This window comes from Nipponia nippon, unplaced genomic scaffold (genome assembly GCF_047370975.1).
Source record: "Nipponia nippon isolate SJK-2023a ecotype South Korea unplaced genomic scaffold, ASM4737097v1 scaffold_2, whole genome shotgun sequence".
Taxonomy (NCBI): Eukaryota; Metazoa; Chordata; class Aves; order Pelecaniformes; family Threskiornithidae; genus Nipponia; species Nipponia nippon.
This window is the reverse complement of record NW_028262336.1, coordinates 33,631,737-33,656,520: the sequence shown is the minus strand read 5'-3', so window position 1 is coordinate 33,656,520 and position 24,784 is coordinate 33,631,737. Positions and strand designations below refer to the sequence as shown.

Below are 24,784 nucleotides of genomic sequence, written 5' to 3'. Positions count from 1 at the left end.
TTTCTTTTCTTTGAATGCTTCTCTTTGACAAAACTAATCGGTACCTAATATCCAAACAGTTAAACAAGACGTACTTCATCACTAATGCATATCAGTGCCTAAAGAGCCTCATGTTTCACACAAGACCTTTCTAAGAGTTCTTCCTGTAATTAGATCCCATTTGTAACTCTAATGCACAGCTCCACAGCCCTGTTAATTTTCAGATTGGTTTGTTTTGGTTCAGGAAGCCTTCAAACAGAAAGGGCTGCATCCTGACATATTGTCATCTCCAAGCATCAAGAGCTCTGGCATGTGAAAAGGTCATGCCACCAAGCATTAACATTTCAGAATAGCAATTATAGTAATTCATTTAAATAAGGATTATTTTTTTTTTTTGCTGTCCAGTAGCAATAGATGTAATCTATGCAGGAGGAAAGATCGGGAAGGCCTCAAATCGGGTCCTGTGCCAATGTCATCTTCTTAAAATAGAGAGCCAGAGAAGTTCAGATGGAATGAGTGAGTTGTTCTGATAAGAAGAGGCAAGTGTTCATGCATAAGAACAAGGAGAGTGGAGCTATTGCAGGAGGCAGCCCTGGAGTGCAAGAGCTTAGAGAAGGGACTCTTTACTGTCACCTCACATGCTTTGAAAGGAGTGGACAGATTCATTCAGAAGAGAGCAGTTCTGTGTGCTGTCCAGGGCTTTCCAGCTTCTCCCAGGCAGGGAAAGGGACAGTACTGAAAGACAGGCTTATGGGCTTTGATTCTTCCTACTCACAAATGCCCAGACATTATTCATTGGTGGACAAATCATATGGGAAGGAAAGGACAAGCTACTGAGGACACCAAAGAGACCATCCTTTTTCAAAAATGCCATGTTTTGAGGGGTTTGCTGTAAAACACTCAGGACTTTTTCTTCCTATTTCCAGAAAATTTTTATTCCAAATGTGAAAATACTTGGGGTTTAAGCCTATTCTTGCTAGCAAGAGAGTACTTTTTTCAACATTAAAATTTTTTAAAGTCCTAAATGATTAATGAAGTTGGCAATTTTGTCCAAACTGTTCTGCAAATACCTTCTGAATGCAATAAAAACTCAAATGTAGCTAGGTTTATTGTCAGTTTAATTATACTTTCAGTTCAGTACAGTTTAACTATGTGCTCAACACATACATGTAAGTTCTTTGGTGCAGAGCCTTTCTTTTAATTTTGTACAGCTCCTGGTTTAATTGAGCTCTCATTTTGATAGGTCATTACTGTCATACAAAATGGTGGAGCATATATCTGTCAGCAAACAAAACAGTAGCTCATAAGAAGGAATAAGAATTTTTTATCAGTTCTTTAATGGCCCCATATCTGAATGCTTATTACCCACAGTACCTTTACGTACTGTGAATATTTTAATTATGTTACAAGTCATTCTGTGAGCAGCAAAACAAATGGAGCCAGGCTTCCTTTGGATTTGCGTCTTCTTGTCTCTATAGTCCCGCTGTCCACTCCCAGCTCCTCTCTGCTAAGTTCCCTTTGAGGTCCATCTTCAATCTTAAGAAAATTCTCTTACACAGGGATGAAAGTAAAATAATTTCTCACATTTTTGGCCATCTGGTCAAATATGGACAAGCTGAATGAGACCCAGATTGAACAGCAAACCTTGTATCATCAGACTAGTCAGCTCACTGAAGAATGATCTTTTTTTGTTTTGTCTGTTTTTAGTTCCAGCTATGATAACTTCCTATCCAAATACCACCTTGGCAACGCAAGGTCAAAAGAAGGAGATGAGCTGCACAGCACATGGAGAGAAACCCATCATAGTCCGCTGGGAAAAAGAAGACCGAATCATTAACCCTGAAATGTCCCGTTACCTTGTTTCCACCAAGGAAGCTGGAGATGAAGTGATCTCTACTCTGCAGGTAAGAAAACAAAGTGGCTCACGACCCATCTACATGTGTGAGGGTGTTGCTTGATTTAGTTTTGATAGGGATGCACAGCTACCTCTGCCATACAAGGTCAGAGCCCCACCACTCACTCTAACCATGGCACAGCCCCAGAGAGCTGGCAGCAAGAGGAGGTAGGGGAAACCTCTGCATCCCACCCCCCAGAAAAATTAGTCTCCATCTTCCCATGCTCCAGAGGCAACAAGAGAGTGAGCCTGGCTCGCAGCTCACCTGTCCTTTCTGTCTCTGGAGCAATGTGGGTCATGCCTTAGCCTGCCCTGCCTAGGGCGGCAGAGCTCAGTTTTGACTACACTGCTGATAAGCGCTGAGTGAATATCTGACTCCTAGCTCTGATATGTGACAGGCTTACCTTCACCAAAATCATTAAGCTGCTTTGAGATAAAAATGCTGTCTTTTTAAAGTACTTTTTCTCCCTCCCTTTCACTTTGTGGGACTTGTGAGACCATTTTACAAAGTCAGGTTAGTCATCGGATTCAAAGTGAGATGGAAGGAAAAGGCACATGTAGATACGTCAGTAGTATATCTACTGCTGCCAGTAGTATTTGGCACTTATTGTACATAGTAGCAGGAGTCACCAAGCCACCTAGCAAAAGGTCATAGTCTGCATCTTCACTTCTGCTTCTCTGACAGGCAGCTGTCTGGTGGTGTGGGAACCATGCATCTCGACTTACCTGACAAATGAGTATGTGGGACTCTGCTAACTCCTAAGTGGTTGACTTGGGTTAGATTGAGGGGCTACGAGTGGCATTGCTGTTTTGGGAACTTACGTTTCCCCAAGATGCTATGGAAGCACAGGAAACTACTACTGTTCTGGTGTCACCTACAATGGGTGTGGCTATGACGTTGCCCTCAATATACCAGGATACCACTTTTTCCACTGAAATTTAAAATTTACCAACATAAGCAAGTTATCAGTCTATTCTTTTATATGTTTACATGTGCCTTTTATGAAATCTAAAAGAATTTTTAAAAAAATCATATAGATTCTCAGTCAAAAATCTTGATTTTCCATTTTTCAGTCACATTCTTAAAAACGTATTTACCAGGCTCAAGGAAATAATTCTCTAGCTCTCTGGTGATTGTCTATATTCTAGTGTAACTCTTAAGGTATAGCTCTTTCTTTATTAGCCAAAAATTGTGTTGGATGATATCCAGTAAAAATCTGGTTTTGCTTTCTGTGAGGGAGCTTTGTCATTGGTTTCTATGAGGAAGAATAAGTTCTATGTGTGACTTTGTTCATATTAGTATATTTGTGTTATGAATAATATCTAATTATAGGGTAGACCCCTAGACCTCTCTGCCCTCATTCGTCTTACTGACTTTAATGAGATAATGCCTGGATGCACAACAATATTTCTTTTTGGAAGGCTGGAGACCTGCTTGGAGAATTCTCTTCTGAAGCAGTTGTGTACGGTAGTGGCATTCTACATCCATATGTATGTTACATACAAAACCTTTGACTTCTGAGAGATAAAATGCCCCCAAAATAGAAAATGTCAGGATTAAGGTTGTCTCTGAAGCTTTTAACTCAGTGCTTTTGTATGTGTGCATGATGATGTGATCTTTAGTTGTATACTCAGCTTTTATTTTTTCTGCAGGACCCCTGCCTCAGTCAGGCATGACTTGGATTTTCTCTGGAGTTGAATTAGGGTTGAGTAATGAAAGACACTGTGTGATGCAAGGCTGATCATTGAAACCAAACTTTTCACAGGTGGCCAATAATTGTGTGTTCTTTGTTTTCTAGGTACTTGCCTTGAGCCCTTGGGGTCTGATTTGCAGAAGTACTAAGCCCTCATAGCTGCAGCTTAACTCAATGGAAGCTGTTATGAACACATGAAATGCTATTTATTGTTAAGGACTCTGAGGGGGGAAAAGAAGGCCCTAGATGTATCAAATTGGGCTCAGAAAAATTTTGTTTTCCTATCTTAAAGCTCAGCCACACGTGCAACTTAACACAGCTTGACAAGTTACCACATCTCAGATGATAACTCGCCAATATCCTTGTAGCGAGTGGGAAATTAATCCATTTATCTTAACCAGTGGTAAATGAGAGTTGTGCTCATATTACCTTGGCTTTGCTGAGGAATAAAGAACATGTGGAGTTACCATGGCTCAGCTAATATGTGGCAACTTGTCAAACAGCCACAAACATTATCATATGTCTGGTTCCTTAATTCCCCATACGAAATGGTGGTAATACTCTTCATGATGTCAGGGTTTATGAAAATAAATTCACTCATGTTTCTGAAATGGGTATTGCGTAGGTGAATGCCACAGAAAAGGCTATAAGAAAATGAATAAGTCTGTCTTCAGGGCACAGTTTGTACTGTGTGCAGTAAATAAAGTGTGGAGCAGCACACTGAACGATGAGAAGAAAATGGTATTTGGAATATCTGCTCATTTAAAAAAATCCTCTCCCTGTTGTACGTTGAATGAAGCAGTGGTCCTGTAGAAAAATATCGTTATGATCATGTACGTAAAGATTATGTATAACTTTCTATGTTATTAAATAACAAATTGAAAAGAAAGACCACCCAAAATTTTATTATGGGGCACCATGCTGAATACTACAGGGTTCACCACCAGTGTTTGAACCTTTATTTCCTCCACACAGACTTCAGCCACTTGAGTTATTTTCAGAAATAACTGGAAAAATTCGGAGGCAGCAGGAGGCACCATTTTGTACGGAAAATTTCAGCCAACTGTTAAATACTTGGCAAACTTATGAGTAACTGGAAACAAGACTCCTAATGAGAAGCTACAGGAATAGGTGGTGCTCCAACTCCTGACTACACATGTAGAGCTGATAGCCTGCTTCCTCAGCCCAGGTGTTGCTAGTTTTGATAAGTCTCAGTATTTTGGATGCTTTACTATGCATATGTATGTATGTGTATAACATGCAATATCTATTTATTGCTGTCAAGTAAAACAGTTTGTACAATTTTTCTTGCACCATACAGAAAAGCTGTTGGTTTATTTTCTCTGCATGCTGTTCAATCAATCACTTCTTTTCAAACTACCTATAGATTTTGCCAACTGTGCGTGAAGATTCTGGCTTCTTTTCCTGCCATGCCATCAATTCTTATGGGGAGGATCGTGGAATAATTCAGCTCACTGTGCAAGGTAGGAAGAGGACAACATAAGGAAAAAAACACAACTATTGTAGTACAGTAAGTGTATGCCATCCTCAGAAATCTGTTGGGGGAGGGAGGCTCTGATTCCTAATTAAATGCATTCCTCATTGTCAGATAAATGAGGAGCCGCATTAAGATGCTCAGTCTTTCATTTTCCAGCATCACAGATTAAATCAAAATAAAGGATAAGCTTGAGTCTTTCTAGATCTGTACAAATTAACAAGGAGAATTTTTCTTAAATACACTAGCTGGCAATCTACTAAAGATACTGTCATCTTCAGTAGTGACAGTGGATATGAGGGGGTTACTTTCTGGGGGGAGAGGGTTACATTTGTTTCTAAAGAACAAATGTGCTTAAAACCCAAGTCTGAAATAAAACAAAAATGATCTGACTTTATCTCTAGAGAAATGTTAAACCTACTGTGGATCTTTAAACAAAATATTTCAAGTTTAATCAGTCGAAATAAATTGTAATCAGTTTGCACAATGCAAACTCTAGGAACCTATGTTGCTTGAGGCTGGGGTTCCCCTCCTGCAGGGTTTCACTCAGGCAGACAGCAGCAAGTCCTGGAATAGCTGAGGTGACAATATTTGAGATGCAGAGCACAGGCAGGACTCAGCCACTGGCCACTGCTTATTTCTGTGCAATGTTTGTTCTTGTACTGGTATGCCTTTGAGCATGCACACAACAAATTTCTAGGACTTGCAAATTTCTTTCTCCCCACTCTTGATTTCAAGTAACAGCAGATTTCAATGAATGCCTAAGGCAGCCCTGTCGAAAAACTCAGGTGGAGTTTGAGGACAGGTTCTCACACTGCCGTGACAATTTAGAGGGGCATTTGCATTAGCATGAGTATAAATGCTATTTATTTACATCCTTAACTCTAGAGGCAGAAAGAGGCTTTAGTGTAATTTTATACTGTTATCAAATTATTCTGTTATTAAATTAAGACTTTTAAACATACTCAAAGAGACAGAAATTTTGCTCCCTTCCCTCCACCAAATTTAGCACTTTTAAGTTTAGTATTCATATTCATACCATCACCTTTTGTCTAAAAACTGTAGAAATATCAGTGAAACGTGGTGTTCAAGGCAAAAATCTTTTCTGGCATGAGTAGTCCAATCTGGAGTGCTTTTAAGGAAATGCAACTCTATGTTGCATATGAGAAGGTTAAACAGAAGTCAATATTCAAGATTACATCAGTGACTCCTAGTTGAAAAATGACTTTTCCTCCCTCTGTTGAGTATTCTTCAGCAGGTGATTAACTGGCTCAGGGTACTAATGAGTGACCGGAGAAAATGCCATGAGAGCTTACCACCAGTAAGCTATGCCAGTGCCACACTCATTAATGTTATCTTGTTGCGAATACAGGCTTTCTTCAGACTAAAACTCTGTGTGTGTGTTTACTCAGAGCCCCCCGACCCTCCTGAAATAGAAATCCGAGAGGTGAGAGCACGCAGTATAGCCCTCAGATGGACCATGGGATTTGATGGAAACAGCCCTATCACCGGCTACGATATCGAGTGCAAGAACAAGTCGGGTAAGAAATAATCTTCCTCTGAAGTAATCCCCATCACTAGTCTTTCATCACTGACTGTATCGTAAAAGAAAATTCATAAATTGAAACTACCTGATGGAAATTTTTACCATGGTTTATTTAATCTTCCACAGTAAGATTTATCTTCATTTGTTGTCTTTTTTTTTTGAGGTAAGGACATTAAATGTAGTAATTGCTGGTTTTCCCTTTTACCAGAGATACCTACACATAAAGGGAACAAATTTTGTGGTAAAACAAGCCATTCTAGATGATAGCTGGTATGATGTTTTTGCTAGCTGATTCTTGGTCCCTGTTCTTATCTTTTCTGCACTTGGATTTTTTTCTTTTAATTTTCTATTTTTCCCCATAGAAAAAATAACTGCCTTTACAAATTATCTTTTCCTGTAGTGCCAATTTTTAGAAGTTATTTTCTATCAATATATGAGTACATGGCATCTTCCCTGGAAAGTTAGCAGTGAAAAAGGGTAGGTTATGAGAATTTCTAGACAAAGACATCTGTGTCGTAGTTTGCTGAAGCACCGCGCATAGTTTTCAGTAACATACTGGAAATACTCTGAAGGATAAGATCAGTGGCACATATTGGCAGGCCAATGCAAGCAGATACCTTTCTGCTAGGTCACCATGTAGTCACATCAGTTAACATCTAATAACATGAATGAGGTGAATAGTTAAAAAAAAAAAAAAAAAAGCAATACCCTAAGTCAGGAAAGTATTCCTGTTCCTGTACGTATTAAGCCCCAAAAATATTCACTGTCTATTGAAATCTATAAAACATTCAAGGTGTGTCAGAACTATGTTTGTATGTAGGATCACACTTAAAATTAGGCACATTGTTAAGCACTGCCCCTGAGTCATGATTTGAGAAGGGACTAGAAAGGAAAGTGCGATGGAACAATGTTTTCATATTTCAAGTATGATTAAAAAGACACTGAGAAATTATATTCTAGTATTTCATGTTGGAGTTTGTTGCACTATTTGTAAGGAGATGTAGTCCACTAATAGGAATGCTCTATGTGTGCTTATCAGTGAAACATTCTGTTTATCAAAGCAACTATTATAGTACATTTATAGCCTTCTCCCTTTAGTTCTCAGGTGTAAAAATGTACTCGTTCATAAAATTCTAAGATTTAACAAGTTTTTTTTTTTTTAATTATTCTACTACCTGTCTTCGCTGTTCTTCATTTGTCTACATTGTGTATTTCCTTTGTGCTTTACTTACTTAGGCAAAAATGTTGTGATGCTTTAATTACTAGATAAAATATTTTCAAGAGTGTTAAATCATCAGTCACCATTTTTGCATTGGCTTTGTAAATGAAATTGACAAGGTACAGATGAGCATGGTACCTGAAAGATTACAAGTGAAAATTCCCCACTGAGGCTGTGGTCAGGAATCAGCTTTGGAGATGTAGACTAGGCAAGGATGCGTTCAAGGGACATGTATACCTAAAAGTTTCTGGGCTTTGTTTTCTTTTTGATTCTTTTCCTTTCTTTCCAACCACCCACCTGCTTGAGAACAGTTTTTGAAAGTCATTCTTGCCTGATAGGCTCCTTTCTCACCCTAAAACATCACTTGTGTTTCTGAATCATGTAACTCAGTATAATCCCTAGGAATCTAGGAAGATTGAGCTGCTTTCCTTTGATGGAAGCAGTGGTGGAAAGGGACGTCAGAGCTCTAAAACATCTTTGTTAGATTTAGTTCAGTGTTTTCAAGTGATAATGCAGAACGCAGAAAAAGATTAAATGGTAATCACGGTGAAGTTGCTTTGCAAAATTATGTCTTTGTAATATGGCATGATAAATCAATAGCAAGACAGCAAATGAAGCACCATCAGATTGGATGAAAATATCAAGACACAACATAGTGATAAAGGTTAAAATACTGAAAGAAAGAAAGAAAGAAAGAAAAAAGAGTGGGTGGCAGAATTGATGTTGGAGAAAATATTTCTTTGTCTGTACATGAAGACAAGTACTGGAGGTCATGTCCTAAAAAGCAGATTATCTTCATCTCACTGCAAACAACAGAAACGTCATTTTTTAGAACCTGAGGCTGAATGTTTGGAGAAACTAGGATCAGGTTTTTGAATTCTTGTACAGGATTTTTGTCATTATTAAATCATCAAGAAGATGAAACACCAAAGATGGTTACTGAAGAACTTGCACAGGGTAGTTGGGGGAAGCTAGAACAAAGAAGAGGGAATTAAGAAAACTTCTCACAGTTTCCAGATATTAAAGGGACGGAAGAAAACTTAGGTAAAATATTCACAATCCAGATGGTAAGCTCAGGGAACATCCTGGCAAGGCCAAAATAAAACTGTGAACTGCACACTTATGTTTAGTGAGAATTTGCCACCTCTGTTGCTTACCCTGAGGGCGCAGAAATGGGTTTACAGCAGGATGCATCATCTAGGCTTCTCAAGAAGGAAAACTGCAGAACTTTTCAGTTTCAGAGAATGTGCAGATGACCACATGTCATACATGGACTTCACTATACGGTGCTGCCCTCATGTATCCTATCTACCCCTGCCGTGCCATCAGACAAAAAAGACACATTAGTTACCCTCTAGAAGGAGCATGGGGTTGCCTGTCACATGGGTAGGTGGCATCTGTACAGAAATGTACCTGTGGCACTCAGACCTGTCCCTTCATTGAGCCCAGTGATGTGTAGCTATCAGACTTTTCCATCGGAGGTGTACAAAAGGGTTTGAAGATAGGACCAGGTATGTGGGTCCTTCTTTGTGCCTCACTCCTCATATTTTTTATGTCATTAGAGAAAGCTGAGGGGCAAACTGAACATCAGTTCCGCTTAAGCCCTGATGTGGAGGGAGAGGACTGTGGTTTGCGCTTTGCTCACGTGTGAACTGAGCATCCCTCAGGACGCAGATGCCTTCGCAGAGCTGGGGGGAGTTCCCCCCAAACCCTCCAAGGGAGCAGCGGGGCGGGCAGGCAGGGGCGGCGGCCGGCTGCAGTACCGGCAGCGGCCACGGGGTGGCAGCGCCGGCCCGGGCCTGGGAGCGGGCCGCCGCTCTACTTCCCCGACAGGAGGCTGGGCGAGCAAACGGGCCCCAGTTCTCTTGCGCAGAGGAATCCCAGAGCTTCGACCTTTATTTTAGGAACGGGTGGAAAACTGATGGTTTTCGTAAAGTCATACATTTTTCATAGGTCATTGTGTGCGCGTGCATTTTATATAACACTGAGAAATGCCTGGGTGTAATATTTCATGAGTGGAATACAGAAGACGTTAAAAATTCCACTCTTTCTTTTAACTTTTTTTTTTTTTTTTTTTTTTTTGCTAGCCCATTGCTGCTTGTTTTCTGTACTTTTTCAGTCTTTCTAGGTAAGTAGATTTTAGAGCACTCTGCAACAATAAAAACCAGAAGAGACAATGGTCAATACCTCACTCAGTTGCTTACCACGTGGATGTGAGCAAATACTTTTAGGTTTTTCCAGAAGAAAACAAAATTAACTTTTTTTTTTCTTCTTAACACTTAAATTTTTCAAAACTGAAAACAGTTTTGGCAAGAAATTAATTTCTCTCTGGACTAGCTCAGTTTGGAGAGATTGCTTTTGTTGCTTTATTTTACTCTTCAAGAAGGAGATATGTGTATCAAAATATACTCTTGAAGTCCATGCATTAGTCATAAATAAACACAGGAAACCTACATTTAGAAGTACAGAAGACTCTGAGTTTTCATCTCATTCTCCATGGTATGCCATTGCTTAATCTACTAAGAGTTAGAAGAATTTTTTAGATTTGTTTATTTTGTTTCAGCAGTTAATATGTACTACAGAGTCCCACCACATCAGTATTTCAAACAACCAAGTAAAAACTTAAGCAATTTGATAATATACAGACTATATTAAAAGAAATTATTATCCTCATCAGGTCAAATTTAACACATTTTCCATTCCAAGTGTGTCTTTTTTAAAATTTCTTTCCTGTTGGCGTGGTACACTGGAACAGACGGAGTCTCATTCTGTGCTTGTATAACGTTTACACAATGGAGTGTAACTGCTGGTTAAAATTCTGCAAAGTTTAAGAAATTCTGTAAAGTTTAAGAAAGCAAACTGAAAGCAAATTATGGCAGCACTGCCTGCAGGTAACTCCTTTAGAGCTTCTGAAAGTATCCTACAGAGGAAGCTGTGATAAACTCACTTACCAAGGAAAAATATATTCAAGTGAATTTGGCTATCACTTTAATGTCTGATTCCTAAATGTTTTCTGGGTAAACTAAGCCACACGGACAAGCAAACAGACTCTCTAACAAGCCAAGTTGCAGATGTCATTATGACAACTTGTGGATCTTCTAGCAAGCTCATATAAAAGAATTTACACAGTATGTGCAAAAATTTTGTATCTGAGTGAGCTTTCTATTTTTAAGCCAGTCTTTCTTATCTGCCGTTCTTTCTGCGATCCTACCAACAGTGACCCGTACTGTAAAACACTCCTGTAGAGCCTCCAGTGACATCCCCCATAGGATGCTGCCGAGGTTAAAGGAGGAACATCACCTGCAGTAAGAAAGAAATGAAGGATGCCAACTCATAAAAGACATCAAGATGCTTTAAACGGATAGATTCTATTATTTTGTTTGCAGCAATTGAATGCTTGGATGACAAGGAGGGGTTACTGTGTTTAGCCAATTTCCATCCTTTTTCCTAAAGTATGTCTGGAGAATTTATTAAAAACATAACAGGCAGATTAATAGTAAGCGTGAATAATAACAATGTGCTCCTCCTTTTACAGATACGTGGAAACAGCTAAGAGCGTTCTACATTCACCTTGTATTAAACTGCTCCTGTAGCCTAACACAAGTCAGGGAAATAGCATCAGTCCTGGAGGGTGCTGAGCCCCACGTCTAAGCTGGCAAAGTACTTCAAGTTCACTGTTCACCTATGGTCTGAGCTCCTGGAGTTTGGGTTCAAACTTTCTTCCTGATCTCTGCTAGTCTAACCTTCCATTCCTGTTTATTAACTCTCTTTCTCCCCTTTTTGGAGCACAACTAACCTTATCTCTGAGCAAGGATTTCTGTGGGGCAGCAGCTCCCATCTTTTTTCACAGTTGTTCCAGTGTAGCAGTGGTAAAAAAGCAATATGTACATACATGCACACACAAAACTGGGGAATCTTTGCCACTTTCACCATCCCGTCTCAAAAAAAGGCAAAGGAGTAGCTATTTCCTTGGATTTGCTGGTGACCCTGGGGCTGAGATCCCATTATTCACAGCACCACACTTGGAGCAGTTGAGAGTACTATCAAGGAAGGCAATCACACGATTTGCTTGTAGCAGCAGGCGTTATCTGGGTTAATTCAGCAATGGCAGTATCCTGCTCTGTGAAAAGGTTTAACTGCATGCTTGTGTTAGCAACATTAACGTCATCTTTTATTTGTCTGTTTTATTTTAATCTCTTATTAAATAGACTCTTGGGATTCCGTTCAGAGAACCAAAGATGTTTCCCCTCAGCTAAACCAAGCCACTATCATTGACCTCCACCCTTCCTCAACTTACAATATTCGCATGTATGCCAAGAATCGCATCGGCAAGAGTGAGGCCAGCAACGAGCTCACCATCACTACTGATGAAGCAGGTACACTCTGGTTTTGTAGCATCTAGATTGTGCTGGGAATTATTGCTCCTTGACATGGGGAATCTTTACTTGAAATGCTGCTTATGTTGCTGCAGCTGCATCGAAAGAAATATTGAATTGTTCCCATAAAACCTTTTGACTTTTGCAACTTCATCGTGCAGGCCTGTAATTAAAGCCGTTCAGTGGCATCTAGTGGTCAAAGAAGATATTGTGCTCCAAATTTTCAGCCTGGGGTACTGGAAATGGCACACCTATATCTACAGTTAGGCAATTCAATCAACAACATCCTGGTTTTAGCAGTGGTTCCTCCCCTGTGGGTCTTGTGGCTTTCCTTAGATTCCCAGGTATTAGTATAGGTAACTAATTTAAGCTTACCCCCATTTGAGAACATTGATCTACATGAATCATGTCTTCCTTTGGTATTCCATCCACTACCCCACCTGCCATTTAGTTTTCTGATTACTGTATAAGTCAGTTGGCTGTCATTAGTTAGTGTCACCCCCCTGTTCTTTGTTGCCATGCTTTCTTCTACATCGCTACAGGTTTCTGTACCAGGAGGGCTATGCGAGCATTTTCACTTTGATGGCTGGAGCCTCTCTTTTGTGCACTCGAATTGCTGCCTTCCTGTGCAGTCTTATTTTCATTTCTCAGGGTTAGCAGAAGTGGCAGATGGATAAGGACAGCACAGCCTTGTGCATGCTACCACGTCCCAAGGCCTACATGTTACGTGTGACAGTGGAAAAGACTTAGGGGTGAAAAGCGGAGGGCTACAGCTCTCTGTTTCAGCAATTTGGAATGAAAATGCTGAATGGCCATTAATACTTCTGCCAGATATACATTCTAATTATATTCAATGTACAAAGGTGTACAGTTGAGAGTAACCCAAGCAGCTTCAACACCCCTAGCCATGAAACTGGGTGGAGTTACTCTGAAAAGTCTTGACCAGACAGGAGCTTGCTCATTTGTATTTGAAAACACATTTTTGTCTTGCTAATTTTATTTTTCCTGTTGTCTCATGCTAAGTCAGCAATGCTTCCTTCTTTGGGGATTTTGAGAGGAAAACCATAGTGCAAGTGTCTGGGTGACAGTGTCCTGGCAGTGAAAACCCTACTTCTTTTTCAAGATTCATGTTGGTCTAGGCTTTAAACACTAGGGGACCGATTTTCAGTTCAGCTGAGTAATTCCCACTCATTTTCTCTGTGGGTGAATTTGCTACAGTGAAAATATACCCCTTGTCAGGAGAACATGTTTTTGGTTCTGAGGGACTTTTTGAATAAGAACAGAACACAAGGGCTCACAGTGCAAAGCTGAGTAAGCAGGAGACAACATGAGCTGCATTTCTTTTTTTCACCAGGTGTCTTTTTTCATCCTAGTGGAAGGAAAGGAGTGAAGAGTATTCACATTTTTACAAGCCTTCAGTGAACAACTTTACTAACAGTGAATAGTTTGTTTGCAAAATATTTATCATTTGATCAGGGTTTTTCTCTTCCTTTGTTCAGTGAATATGTGAAATGACTAGAGAAAACAGACTATCCATTCTTCCAGCCAGCATCATCTGTATCCCCAAAATGCCCACCCTTCCATGTGCACATACATCAAAGTAGAGGGATGGGTTTTGGATCTACTCTGTCTCATTCTCTCTTATTCACCCATGCTTGGAATATTTCATACTTGCTGAGTTTCTCCTGACTGATAATTAAGTTGTCACGATCAGCAGCTGGCCTTGAAATAAAAAAAAAAAAAACAGCTTCCCCATGAACAGGGTGGAACCTTAACATCACATTTTGTTCAGTTCTTTGTAACCAAGTTTCAGAATAATTGATCCTTTTGTCACCGTCTTTTAAGGAGCCATCTATTTGGAGAAAAAGACCAGAAGTGTGGAAGTGTATTCAAAAGTCACTGATCTACCTAGGGAACAATTGGAAGAGAGGAGGTCAGGCTTAGGCAAAGTATGTGATGTTTGTCTCCTGGGTTTTGATTTCAGGTCGTGTGCCATGTACAGGAGCATCAGTTTTTGATCACTGTTTACTTCTGTTCTCTGCTTTTACAATAGGAAATGGAGAACAGCATGGGTGCAGGGAGTGAGAGAGTAGGTAATGAGAAGGGAGCAGAATAAAGATCCAAGAAAGTCAATATAAAAACTGAGAAACTCAAAGCATGCTATTGGCAAGGGGGCACAGATTGTGTATCACGTATTACAGTGACCTGAGTCACCCAGCACTAGCTATTAGAAAGCAAACTGTAAAGGGTCTCTGTGGCAAAAGGATAGTCAAGAATGGCATGATTTCAAAGCTTACAGGCCACATTTTTCCCTCCATACAACCACAGTTAGCTCCTGTGTTGGAAAATAGACTCTAAGTACACACCTGCACTAACACTTGTCAGAAAAACAAAAGCATTATGGCTGTTGTTTAATACTGAAATCAATAGAGGAAGCTGGGATATCTGGCTTTTCTTTCTATCTTTGTCACAAACTCTGTATGACATTAAGTATGTAAAATAAATGAATTGTTATTTAACATTTCACCATGGTATGCTGGGAACAGTTAACTACTTGGGTCTGTAAAAACATTTGGGGTCTTTCAAGGAAAAGTCAAGATTTTAAGGAGCACATTTTAAAACCCATTTTTAGGATCAAATGCTTTGCCCAAATTCCACTACATTATAATGTACCCAGAGAAATGGCATTCACGTTTGTCAGCAGGGGGATGGTATCAAGGACAGGATTAAAAAAATTCAGAGACCTCATTTTTGCCAGTGAACTTTTTTCTCTTCTCCTTCCTGTACATTAATTCAAGGGGAATGGAAATAAAGTTCTTTCAGCCTTTGGAAATTTCCCATATGTAGCACAGTCAAGAATGGCACAGAATAGGGCATACCTAATAACTTAAACATGTTATAGGCTGTATTCTAGGTCTCTCTGCTTTCATCAGTTAAAGCAAAATGTTCTGGTTCCTTTCACCTCAGCTGTCATTTACTGCTGCTCCACCTCTAACAGCCCCATCTCACCCGTTTTATTTCTTTACTTCCTTTGTCATGCTATTAAACTTAATTTAATACCTTTTACTGAGCCTGTATTCTGCATCAAGGGAACCCTCCACAGCAGCTCGAGATGACTCCATTCTTTTCTTCAGATCTTTTACAATGATTTACCTCACTGAGCATGCAATTTGCTTCACACCTCTCCATTCAATCCCAGCCAATTCTTGATCTGCTTTGTAGCTGCTCAGCTGACAAGTAGGTTCCCCAAGACTCAGGACCTTCTTTTTTCATTCGCCTTTAAAGCATCATGCACATCCTTGGCAGCATATGAATAAATGAAACTCCTCCTGACTCAGGCAGGAACTGCAGCGTGCTTTTTCCATCTGGCTTTTTGCCAGTTACTTTTTGCCTGATTTCCAGGCTGGGATACTTACACTGGGGAGGGGAAGAAGGTAAAGTGTGCAGGTTTTTGTGTATAAAATACTTGATATTTGACTGAATGTGCTCAGTCTCTAGTGAACAAAGGGGATCCCACTGGAAGGTTTGTGACATGATGAAGGCTAGCTGAGGAGCTCCTGTCTCGCCTGCTTTCAAATGCGTTCTGCTGCCTTTCTGTCACCAACAGGGTTCTAACTGCTGAAAATATGTCTTGCCTATTTACAAAACAGAAACAGCATTGTGAGTGTATCACTAAACAAGAAGAGTCACTGTTATTCACTCTTATTTGATTTGCCAGGTTACTAAGTTTTGGCATGTATTGTATTTCACTGTTGGCCAGAGATGACACCTGAATAAGGAAGATGCTAGGCTCTGGTTTTGTTTGATGAAGTGGTATCTTCAGTTTTCCATACGACATTGACTCAGTCCAAATCTTTGTCATGCTGATGTATTAAGTTGGTGACATACCATGTGAAGTGCTGAATTCTATGTGCTGTGAAGGCCAGTTTTGATCCATCTTTCTTCTCTCTTTGCAGCTCCTGATGGTCCACCTCAGGATGTCCAACTTGAGCCTATATCTTCACAAAGCATTAGGGTCACCTGGAAGGTAAATACACACAGACAAGAATATAAACTCTGACAGTATTTTGGTGCATTCAAAGAGGTTCCATTGATCAGAGTATTATAACAACTGTGGATCAGTTATTTTATTTGGGAGAAACCTTGCAGATACCTTTGCCAACAAAACTTATATTGGCCATTAGGATTGGTGCATTATGCAAAGAAAGAACCTTCCATTGGAGAGTAATGGCAGCAGCTGCTTGCCTGTACTTGTGACAGTAACATTTCCTACTTCCTTCCAATTCCAGAGATAAGGATATGTACTTGGAAAATGAGCACTCACAGAATTTTACTGTGGTTTGGGCCAAAATTCCCCCAAACCATTGGAACCAATGGGAGTTTTTTCCCATTGCAATGGACTTTGGGACAGAGCCTTACTGAAGGCATGTCTGCACAGAGAGAGCAATATAGTGTCTCAGTATAGTCCATGAGAATTGATGAATCAGAGCAACTGATTTAAAAATATCAGCAACTGATATTATTTAAAAATCTGGCATGTCTTATGACTCAATTAATTTTTTATATTTTTTGCCCAGTGTTTTGACAACCACAGAATGTTTTAAATGCTTTTGGTATGATATCAGAGGTACTTAACCCATGTTTTAAATGGTTTTGTGCTATATACTGCTTGTACATTGTAGCAGACAGAATAAAGCTATATAATTACAGTGGTGTAATTTCAATATGAATGGCAGTTTCCAAATTGTATTGATAATTCCATATATTTAAGGTTCTGAAATATGTAGTAGAAAGTGCTGGAATTAGATGGTGGCATAATAGTCATTAATTTCTATAGTGATGTTAATTACTCCTGCAAATGTGGATAATGTGTATTTTGCACCATGATGTGGACCATCCAGAAAGTCAGGATAGTAACAGTGAGCTGCTGCTTGTTAACAATATAAATAACTGTGGGCTGCTTATTTATTTTTTTTATTTATTTATACAATAAATAACCAGCATGATCCTGTGTTAGTTTTGAGTCGGTTCCTGAAAAGAGAGGTTTCTACAGTGCACGATCTCCATACAGTGCAGGTGGACATATAACTACTGAGATGTCCAACTAGTACAGAGGGACTTCAGCTGTCAAGATTTTTTTAGTAGTTTAATGGTGGTTTAAAAATGGTGGATTAAAAATTCTGTTTTGATGTGACATTTCAGTATTAAGCTTCAAAAGCAGTAGTCTTTATCAGACCTCCTATGCACAGGTCACAAATGCAGTGCTGATTCTTGGACCTTGTCCACATCTTAAACTTGTATCAGTGTTGGCTTTCATCAAGTGGTTTCCAAAAACCAAAGGCTTGTGGTCACTAACCACAAGCTTACCTGATGGTTGAAGTGAAACACAACAATGTATTTATAAAAGGCATACATGAAGCATGGATTTAAATGCAGCACACAGTCAGTAGAGCAAAGGAAGTAGCTATTGAAGCAATGCAGAGTGTACAGCGATTCTCAACAACTGACATAAAAGCTGGGTTGTTTCTTTTTAAAGCACTTAAGAAGTGTGACTGCCATCAAATCTAGTCAACTATAACCTCCAAGTTTCTATGCATGAACTTGTTTTTATGGATGTATGGGTAGGCAGATTGAAAGGCTTTGCTTGCTTTTTTAAAGTTCACTTTGGGGGATATTTTCAAAAGCAACAAGAGAAGATAGGCACCATTGGTTCACTGCTGGAGTTTATAGCTGCCATTTGCAATTCTGAAGATTTGTCATTAAATTTTATAGATGCACATGTGTGCAGGCAGCTACAGGACAAAAAAAATTTCCACACCTACATTTCAATAACATCATCGAAAATACAGTTCAGTTTGTACTTCCAAGACACTTCAGGTGCAACTTAGTGTCCTGATCTCTAGGTACTGGCTGGGGAGTAGAAGCATATCAAAAGAGTAGCTGGAGTTGTATTCTCAAGATCATGTTTGGGATTTGATTTGTGAATACTTGTCAAATAATGATCAGTATCTAATATAACAAAATAATCACAGAAATGAACTATGTATTGAATATATACTCCATTGCCCTGGCAAGTCTCGTGAGCTGAGTGTAGAGGTGGTTTTTCACAATTGAAGTGAGCTTAAGGTGTGAGCTACTTGTGACCTTGGAAATGTGTGTTTGTACCCATGCAACATATATCCAGACCAGGAAAGGTGGGTCCATGCTCCCAGAACTGTGCACCCTGGTGAACCTGGTGTCACGCACTGAGTAGATGCTGGCTAGACATTTGGAGTTTAGTGTGAACTGCCCTGCCGGACTGCACACCCAATCTCCAATGAATACCCAGTCTCCTGTGAACCTTCAAGATGTTATTTCCATAGACCCAGTCTCTGTTAAATCTGTTAAATCTTTTAATTTATTGACCAGCAGTATCTGACATGGTCAAGCAGCACGAGAGGCACCGTGGCAGCGAGATGCTCCTGGTAGCTTGTCCTCTAGCACAGTGCTAGGAAGGCGCTGCTGGCTCTAGCCAGAGGTAGCCTATGGCCCCATCATGTCACAAGACCCCATGAGGTGCTGTTTTGCAAGCAGCAGAAACACTGGAGGTCTGCCTATGAAAGGATGGACAGCAAAAGGCACCACTGGCACTTCACTGAAATTCTGCTCAGTGTGATCTTTGTGCTGTCAAGCCCCTGTGCGCTCAGCTTGAAAACTCTGTGCCTTGATTTGAAGTTATTCCTTTATCTGCTGCTAGGTTAGCTCATCTGATGGGTGCTAAGTTTCTCTGTAGTGCTGGACGTAGTTGAAACCTAATTGTTTTCCTTGACCTCGAAGCTCCATTGCAGACAAAGGTGAAGTCACTGAGCTGCCTTCCTGCAAGGTTAGTGCTTGCATAGTCCCACCTTTACTGGAAGAATTATTTCCTGAATGACAATTTGTAACAGCTGATTGAGAAGTTCCCCCTAATTAAGAAGTCCCAAACCAGGAGTACACTCTTTAATACCTTGAATTATTGCAGTTTTCTCCTGTCCAGAGAAGTGTTAGTCCATTACTCAGCAAGGTACTTTAAGATGGTCCCACAGACATACTATAGTTCGGTCCCATGCTGAATCCTGACTTTTGGGTAGGTTCCTACTATGCACTGCTGTGCAGAAGGCACTCATTGCATTGTGCAATACAAAGTACTTACTTAAGAATAAAGAAATACCCTGTGAGATCAATCGTATATTGTCATGGAGGCAAAAAAGGAAGAAAATAAACCCAGTAATAACCTGATCATTTTTAGTTTGGAAGCATGTGGAGCTTTTGCCATGGTGACATTATACAAAAGGGATTGTGTTGAGAACCATAGTTTTATTTAAAGTTAGCAAACCTCATTTAAATACAGACAGTGTCAATAACAGCAAAAGGAGCAGAGAACAATACATCAATTATCTTTCATCTTGTATTAAGTTCTCTTCCTGCAGCTTGCTACAGTCATTAATTTCTTTAAAGTTTCTTTTAGCCCACTTTTAGAAAATCCTAGTTAAGCAAAGTTTTATAGGTCTCTGATCTATTTAATCCCATTTCTATGTGTCCACATAGAACACTGAGTTTCAGATTGAATTTTTAAATAATACTAAGCATTTTTGGTAGTTTAAAATGGTTCAGAGAGAATGGGAATGAAACAGGAATTCTCATTTAGAAAAGAGCATGGAAATATTAATTATTTTTTCTCGTAGTACTTTACAAGGTAAATGAACCTGTTAAATTTAGGCATGGGAAATATTCCTTCTCCTCTTTATGCACATACACATGCACACAACTATAAAATGTCATACTTTACAAAAGTCATAAATACCCTACATTACAAATATTGGATTTTATGAGGTAAGCAGTAAGATCATGGACTGAAAGTTACTTTTTCATTATGTTCTATGACTACTGACAGGATTAACAATATTTTGCCCCATGAACAGTTAGCCATGCACAAATGTTGCTTTACTGAATTTTCTACCAAAAAAAAATGTGTCTATACAGAAGAAGGTGTATATATCAAATATGATTTATTTGTGTAAAAAGTCAATCCAAAATGAAGCATTTAGATAGTACTAACAAGGAACATTCGAAGTTTTGTTGAGCAGAGCATTTCAATGCTTTCTTCTGAAGTGACTTTGAGCTTGTTTTATATTGTATAATGTTTCAAAGTGAGAAAAAAAAAGGTAAAATGTTGATATTTTATTTAAAGAAAAAATTTCCTTGACCTTAAAACAATTATAAAGATGTTTCATGAAAACTGCAAAATTTGCCACTTTATTCCAATTCAAAATGAGAAAGTATATAATTGCAGAATTCTCAGTGAAGAGGCTATTCTGGTTATAGTCCTGCTCTGAGAACATTTCAATGCGTAGTAAATGCATGATTCAGTTTTATCATTATGTTCCATCTGTTTTACAGTATGATATATGTGTTCCAATATATGTGCTATATGCTTCTGTAACCTATTATGTACAAGGTGAATGGTCACTTTTTCTTGCTATACAGTGCATGCCTTATGATATATGTATATGTGTATGATACATGATATATACACATGCCATATGATATATGTAGTGTACGTACATACAGCATCTTAATGTGTGCTGTATGTGGCAGTAGGCAGTGTATGCCATTCACAAAACAATAAATGCACTACATTATGTGGTGTATGTTTTATGCATGTTGCTTGTGATTTCAATGTGCAATGTGTGTTTGTGGCAACAGCTTTTGTTCAAAAGCCACCCACGGTAACTCATGGGAATGTTCCAGTTGCAGCCTTTAACTAGGAGAGGCTTTAGATCTTGAGACGTGCAACAGTGTGCATGCTAATGTTTGAGACAAGAAATCTCCATGCAGACTGTTGAGGATTTGACAAGCTGTGATGGAATCCAACACTGATGGAGAGAACTGATGACCTGGCATGATTAAATTGGTGCCTCCACACTCATACACAGTTAGAAAAGAGACAGTGACCTGCAACATTGTCTGAAAGCAGTCCTCCCTGTAATAACACTTGTTTGAGTTGTCTGCTGCTTTGTCCAAACTGTTTGTCCTTTATGCAATTTGAAATGTTTAGATTATGTTAGTTCAGTCTTTTTGCCCCTTCTCATCAACACTGACAATGCCTATAAAAATGTATGAGCTGTGCAAAATGCTATGGCTAGTAACAGAATTTGAAATCCTTCAACTAATGAAAGAATTCACCCTGAAATATTTAATTATTTAAATGTGGTAAAGTTATGTTCTTCTCAGAAGGAATAAAACAGCTTTATATTATGAAGATATCTGAATCTCAAACAAAAAAAAATCTGACCTTAGTTTCCATCCCACAGTCCAGCTTAGAAAACCCCATCTTTTGCAATCATTTAAAGATCATGAAGCCATGCAGTTGTTCAGAATAGGTAATGCACTTGCAAACAAAGTGTCTTGATAATAAAAGACCTACGTGTTTCTAAAGAAGTTGGGTTTTTTTTTGACAACGAAACACAGAAATACTCAAACAGGAAACAATTATACTCTTAGATTCCAAAAAGACAGTTCTAATCCCTGCGGTGTGCCTTACAAGGCACTCAAGACCTGAATCTCCTAATTCAGTCACCTACATGGACATGCACCACACTTGCAGAGAGCTTATTGGTGTCAGAGGAGCTGAAGTACTACAGTGGAAATTATATCCTTGCTTCAAGTTTTGTTTCTGTTTCTGAAGGCAAAAGGGAGCAAAAAAATAAAGCATCTGAAGACATAATTCAATCAGTCAGATCCATCCAGTGATACAGTTTAAAAACATAGAGGGTGATGGTTTTTACAGAGCAATGATTTGTTGGTAGTGGATGAAAGGCAAATCCCATGCTGGTTTTATTAGCTCCAGTGAGACTTTAGTCCAGTGGACTATAAACTCACTGAAACAGACAGGTCCTGTGGCAGAAAAGAATATTCTTGTTGAGAATGTGTTCCTCAATAGATTTAATGGGATGTAGTAACAACAGAAATTGCTGCCTCTGCTGGTTTAACTCATTGCTGATAAACTGCGTCACAAAGACCTTTATTATGGGTCAGTGGAACGAATGAGCTTGTGGGCATCGGGTGGGAATTTGAAAGAGGTCTGGAGAATTTGAAAGAGCTTTTTGTCCGTGGATTATAAACTGTGCCCTAAAGTGTTTATACTAATTATACCTCACATACGTACAAAATCAGACAGGAACGTTATCACATATTGAAATTAGTCCAGTACTATTTAAATGGAATTTTAATAAGTATTTCTGTCAATAATAGGCTTTTTCCCTGAGTTGCCAATCCTTTTTTACTCTAGACTACATTTTATATTGCAGAGTACAGAAATTATTTCCACTAGTCAGGTACAGAGAATCTTGCACTGTGACTGAGAAATACAGTATATAATTATGGCCAACCATTTTGTACTGTCCATATTCTTGAATGCCAGATATTGTACACCTTGTTTTAGTAGCTATTCAGTATGCAAATCCCTGCTTTCCAATTCATTATTGCCTTCAGCACTCATTATCTAATCATCTTTCCACACTACACACTGACTGAACAGAAGCATATTTCAAAGCACAGCATAAAATTTTCCTAATGCATCTAGCTGAATAAACTTATGTGACTGCCTTCAACAGATCGGTAAATGCCTTACTAAAGATTTAGCGAGTGAATGGTAGGGGCTTCTGGCAAAAACACAATTAGTAGTGAATGGTAGGCCTGTAATGCAAATATACTCTTACCAACTCAACTTTGACTGATTCACCTGATAAGAGAACAAAGCATTATAAATTCAAATAATAACTCAAGAATATCTCCTTATCAGATTTTTCTGTGTATGAACCATTTAAAGGTCTTTCTTCTAGCACAGGAATGCACAAATTAGAACAAACTGCACCTGAAATTTATATAACGTTGTAAAAAGTTACTGCTTCATGTGCAGGGAGTATTTTTGAATTGTTACCTAGAAATAGACTTGCATTCAGTAGGAAAAAAATGTTGACTTTTTAATTTTAAATTTTAATTAATTAAATTTTAAATTAATTTAAATTTTAAAATTTCAAAAATTTTAAGCGGAACAACTTGACTTCAGAGACATGTAATAATGTGTAATCTTTCATTTTCTGTTTAGGCTCCAAAGAAGCACTTGCAAAATGGAATTATTCGTGGATACCAGATAGGTTATCGGGAGTACAGTGCAGGGGGCAATTTCCAGTTCAACATCATCAGTATTGATACCACTGGGGACAGTGAAGTTTATACGCTGAATAACCTGAAAAAATTCACCCAGTATGGCATGGTAGTCCAGGCTTGTAACCGGGCTGGAATAGGACCTTCTTCTCAGGAAATCATCACCACTACTCTTGAGGATGGTAGGTCCTAGGCAAACAGCTATCCTGGGACATATTATTATTTCTTTATTTTTTACCTTGTTACATTTATTGCTTGATTAGTGATTATTATAGTGGGGGTAATAGAAGACCAGACTTTACAGGTGTTAGATACAGTAGACACCTGGATGGAAAGAGACTGGCCAATGAGCATGTGCAATTTGCATTGAAAGAGATGCAGAATCATCCAGGTAAATAAATATAACTCTACTAATGTGATATATCCTGCTGTGAATGACATTGACTAAGACCATAGCTTTTGTTAAGAAGCCTATTGCTCTGGTGTTTACATATTTGCAAATTTTGTGATCTCATGATAGCTTCATAGTGATCTCACCATAGTTTTGAGATGCTAAGAAGTGAAACTCTGAAAGGTGAAGTGATATTGTTAATTTTGTTGGCTTTCTTTTGTTTTCAAATGAAGTTGCTGTGAAACCTAGAGCTTTTGTACTGCACAACGCTTTATCTTGTCAGCATAGAGGTATGTTTTTTTAAGGAAGTCCGAGCTAATGAGAGAAAAATCATTGTTATTTCAGACAAAGTTCAACCTGTCTAATCCAAGGAACAATTAAGATTTTTTTTTTTTTTTCAAACCGCATAAAAAGTATTTCTCAAACAATGAGAGGGAGTCCTCTAGTGGAAAAAGAGAATGATTCTGTATCCATAAAGAGGCCCAATATTTTAGAGGAGCATAACAGCAAATAATAATCCTAAAGGATAGTGTAGGTCATATTTTTCAGCTACTATAAATTGACATCAGTGTACTGAAGTCAGTGCCAGCTACGAATCTGACTTTTAACATGGGGGAAAAGGAGTAGCACACATTTAAAATTCTCAAGAGCTACAGATTTTGAGGCATACGCTTCATGGAAGACTGGTGTTTCCCATTTACTCTAAATGTTTCTAGGCCTAGACAGGTCACTGCAAGACCTCGGAAGGCAGTATACTCACATGCGCATATATTTTGTATTATAATAAATAGTATTTTTTTCTTCAGATTCCAGCATGCTTACTTTTCCTGGCAACTTTTTTTTTGGTCATAACTCAATTTTGGATCCCTCTCAGAATTAAAGATATCATGACCTTTAAAAGCAATGCCAAATACTAATACTACTGTATTGCTTTGACACTACATGGCCAACAGAAAATGCCTTAGATTTGGCTGACTTTTTCCAATTTTTCTAAATGTCAGTG

General features: G+C 38.8%; 1 protein-coding gene across 1 annotated transcript in view; it reads left to right on the top strand.

The window, feature by feature from the left end:
* The window catches only part of DSCAM (DS cell adhesion molecule), a 476,303-nt gene that overhangs the window by 359,022 nt on the left and 92,497 nt on the right, over positions 1–24,784 (top strand). Inside the window, exons 12-17 of the mRNA XM_087758597.1 lie at positions 1,687–1,883; positions 4,955–5,051; positions 6,475–6,603; positions 12,036–12,203; positions 16,160–16,230; positions 23,332–23,572. Coding sequence (XP_087614723.1) covers positions 1,687–1,883; positions 4,955–5,051; positions 6,475–6,603; positions 12,036–12,203; positions 16,160–16,230; positions 23,332–23,572 — 903 coding nt within the window. The remainder of the gene's footprint in view (positions 1–1,686; positions 1,884–4,954; positions 5,052–6,474; positions 6,604–12,035; positions 12,204–16,159; positions 16,231–23,331; positions 23,573–24,784) is intronic.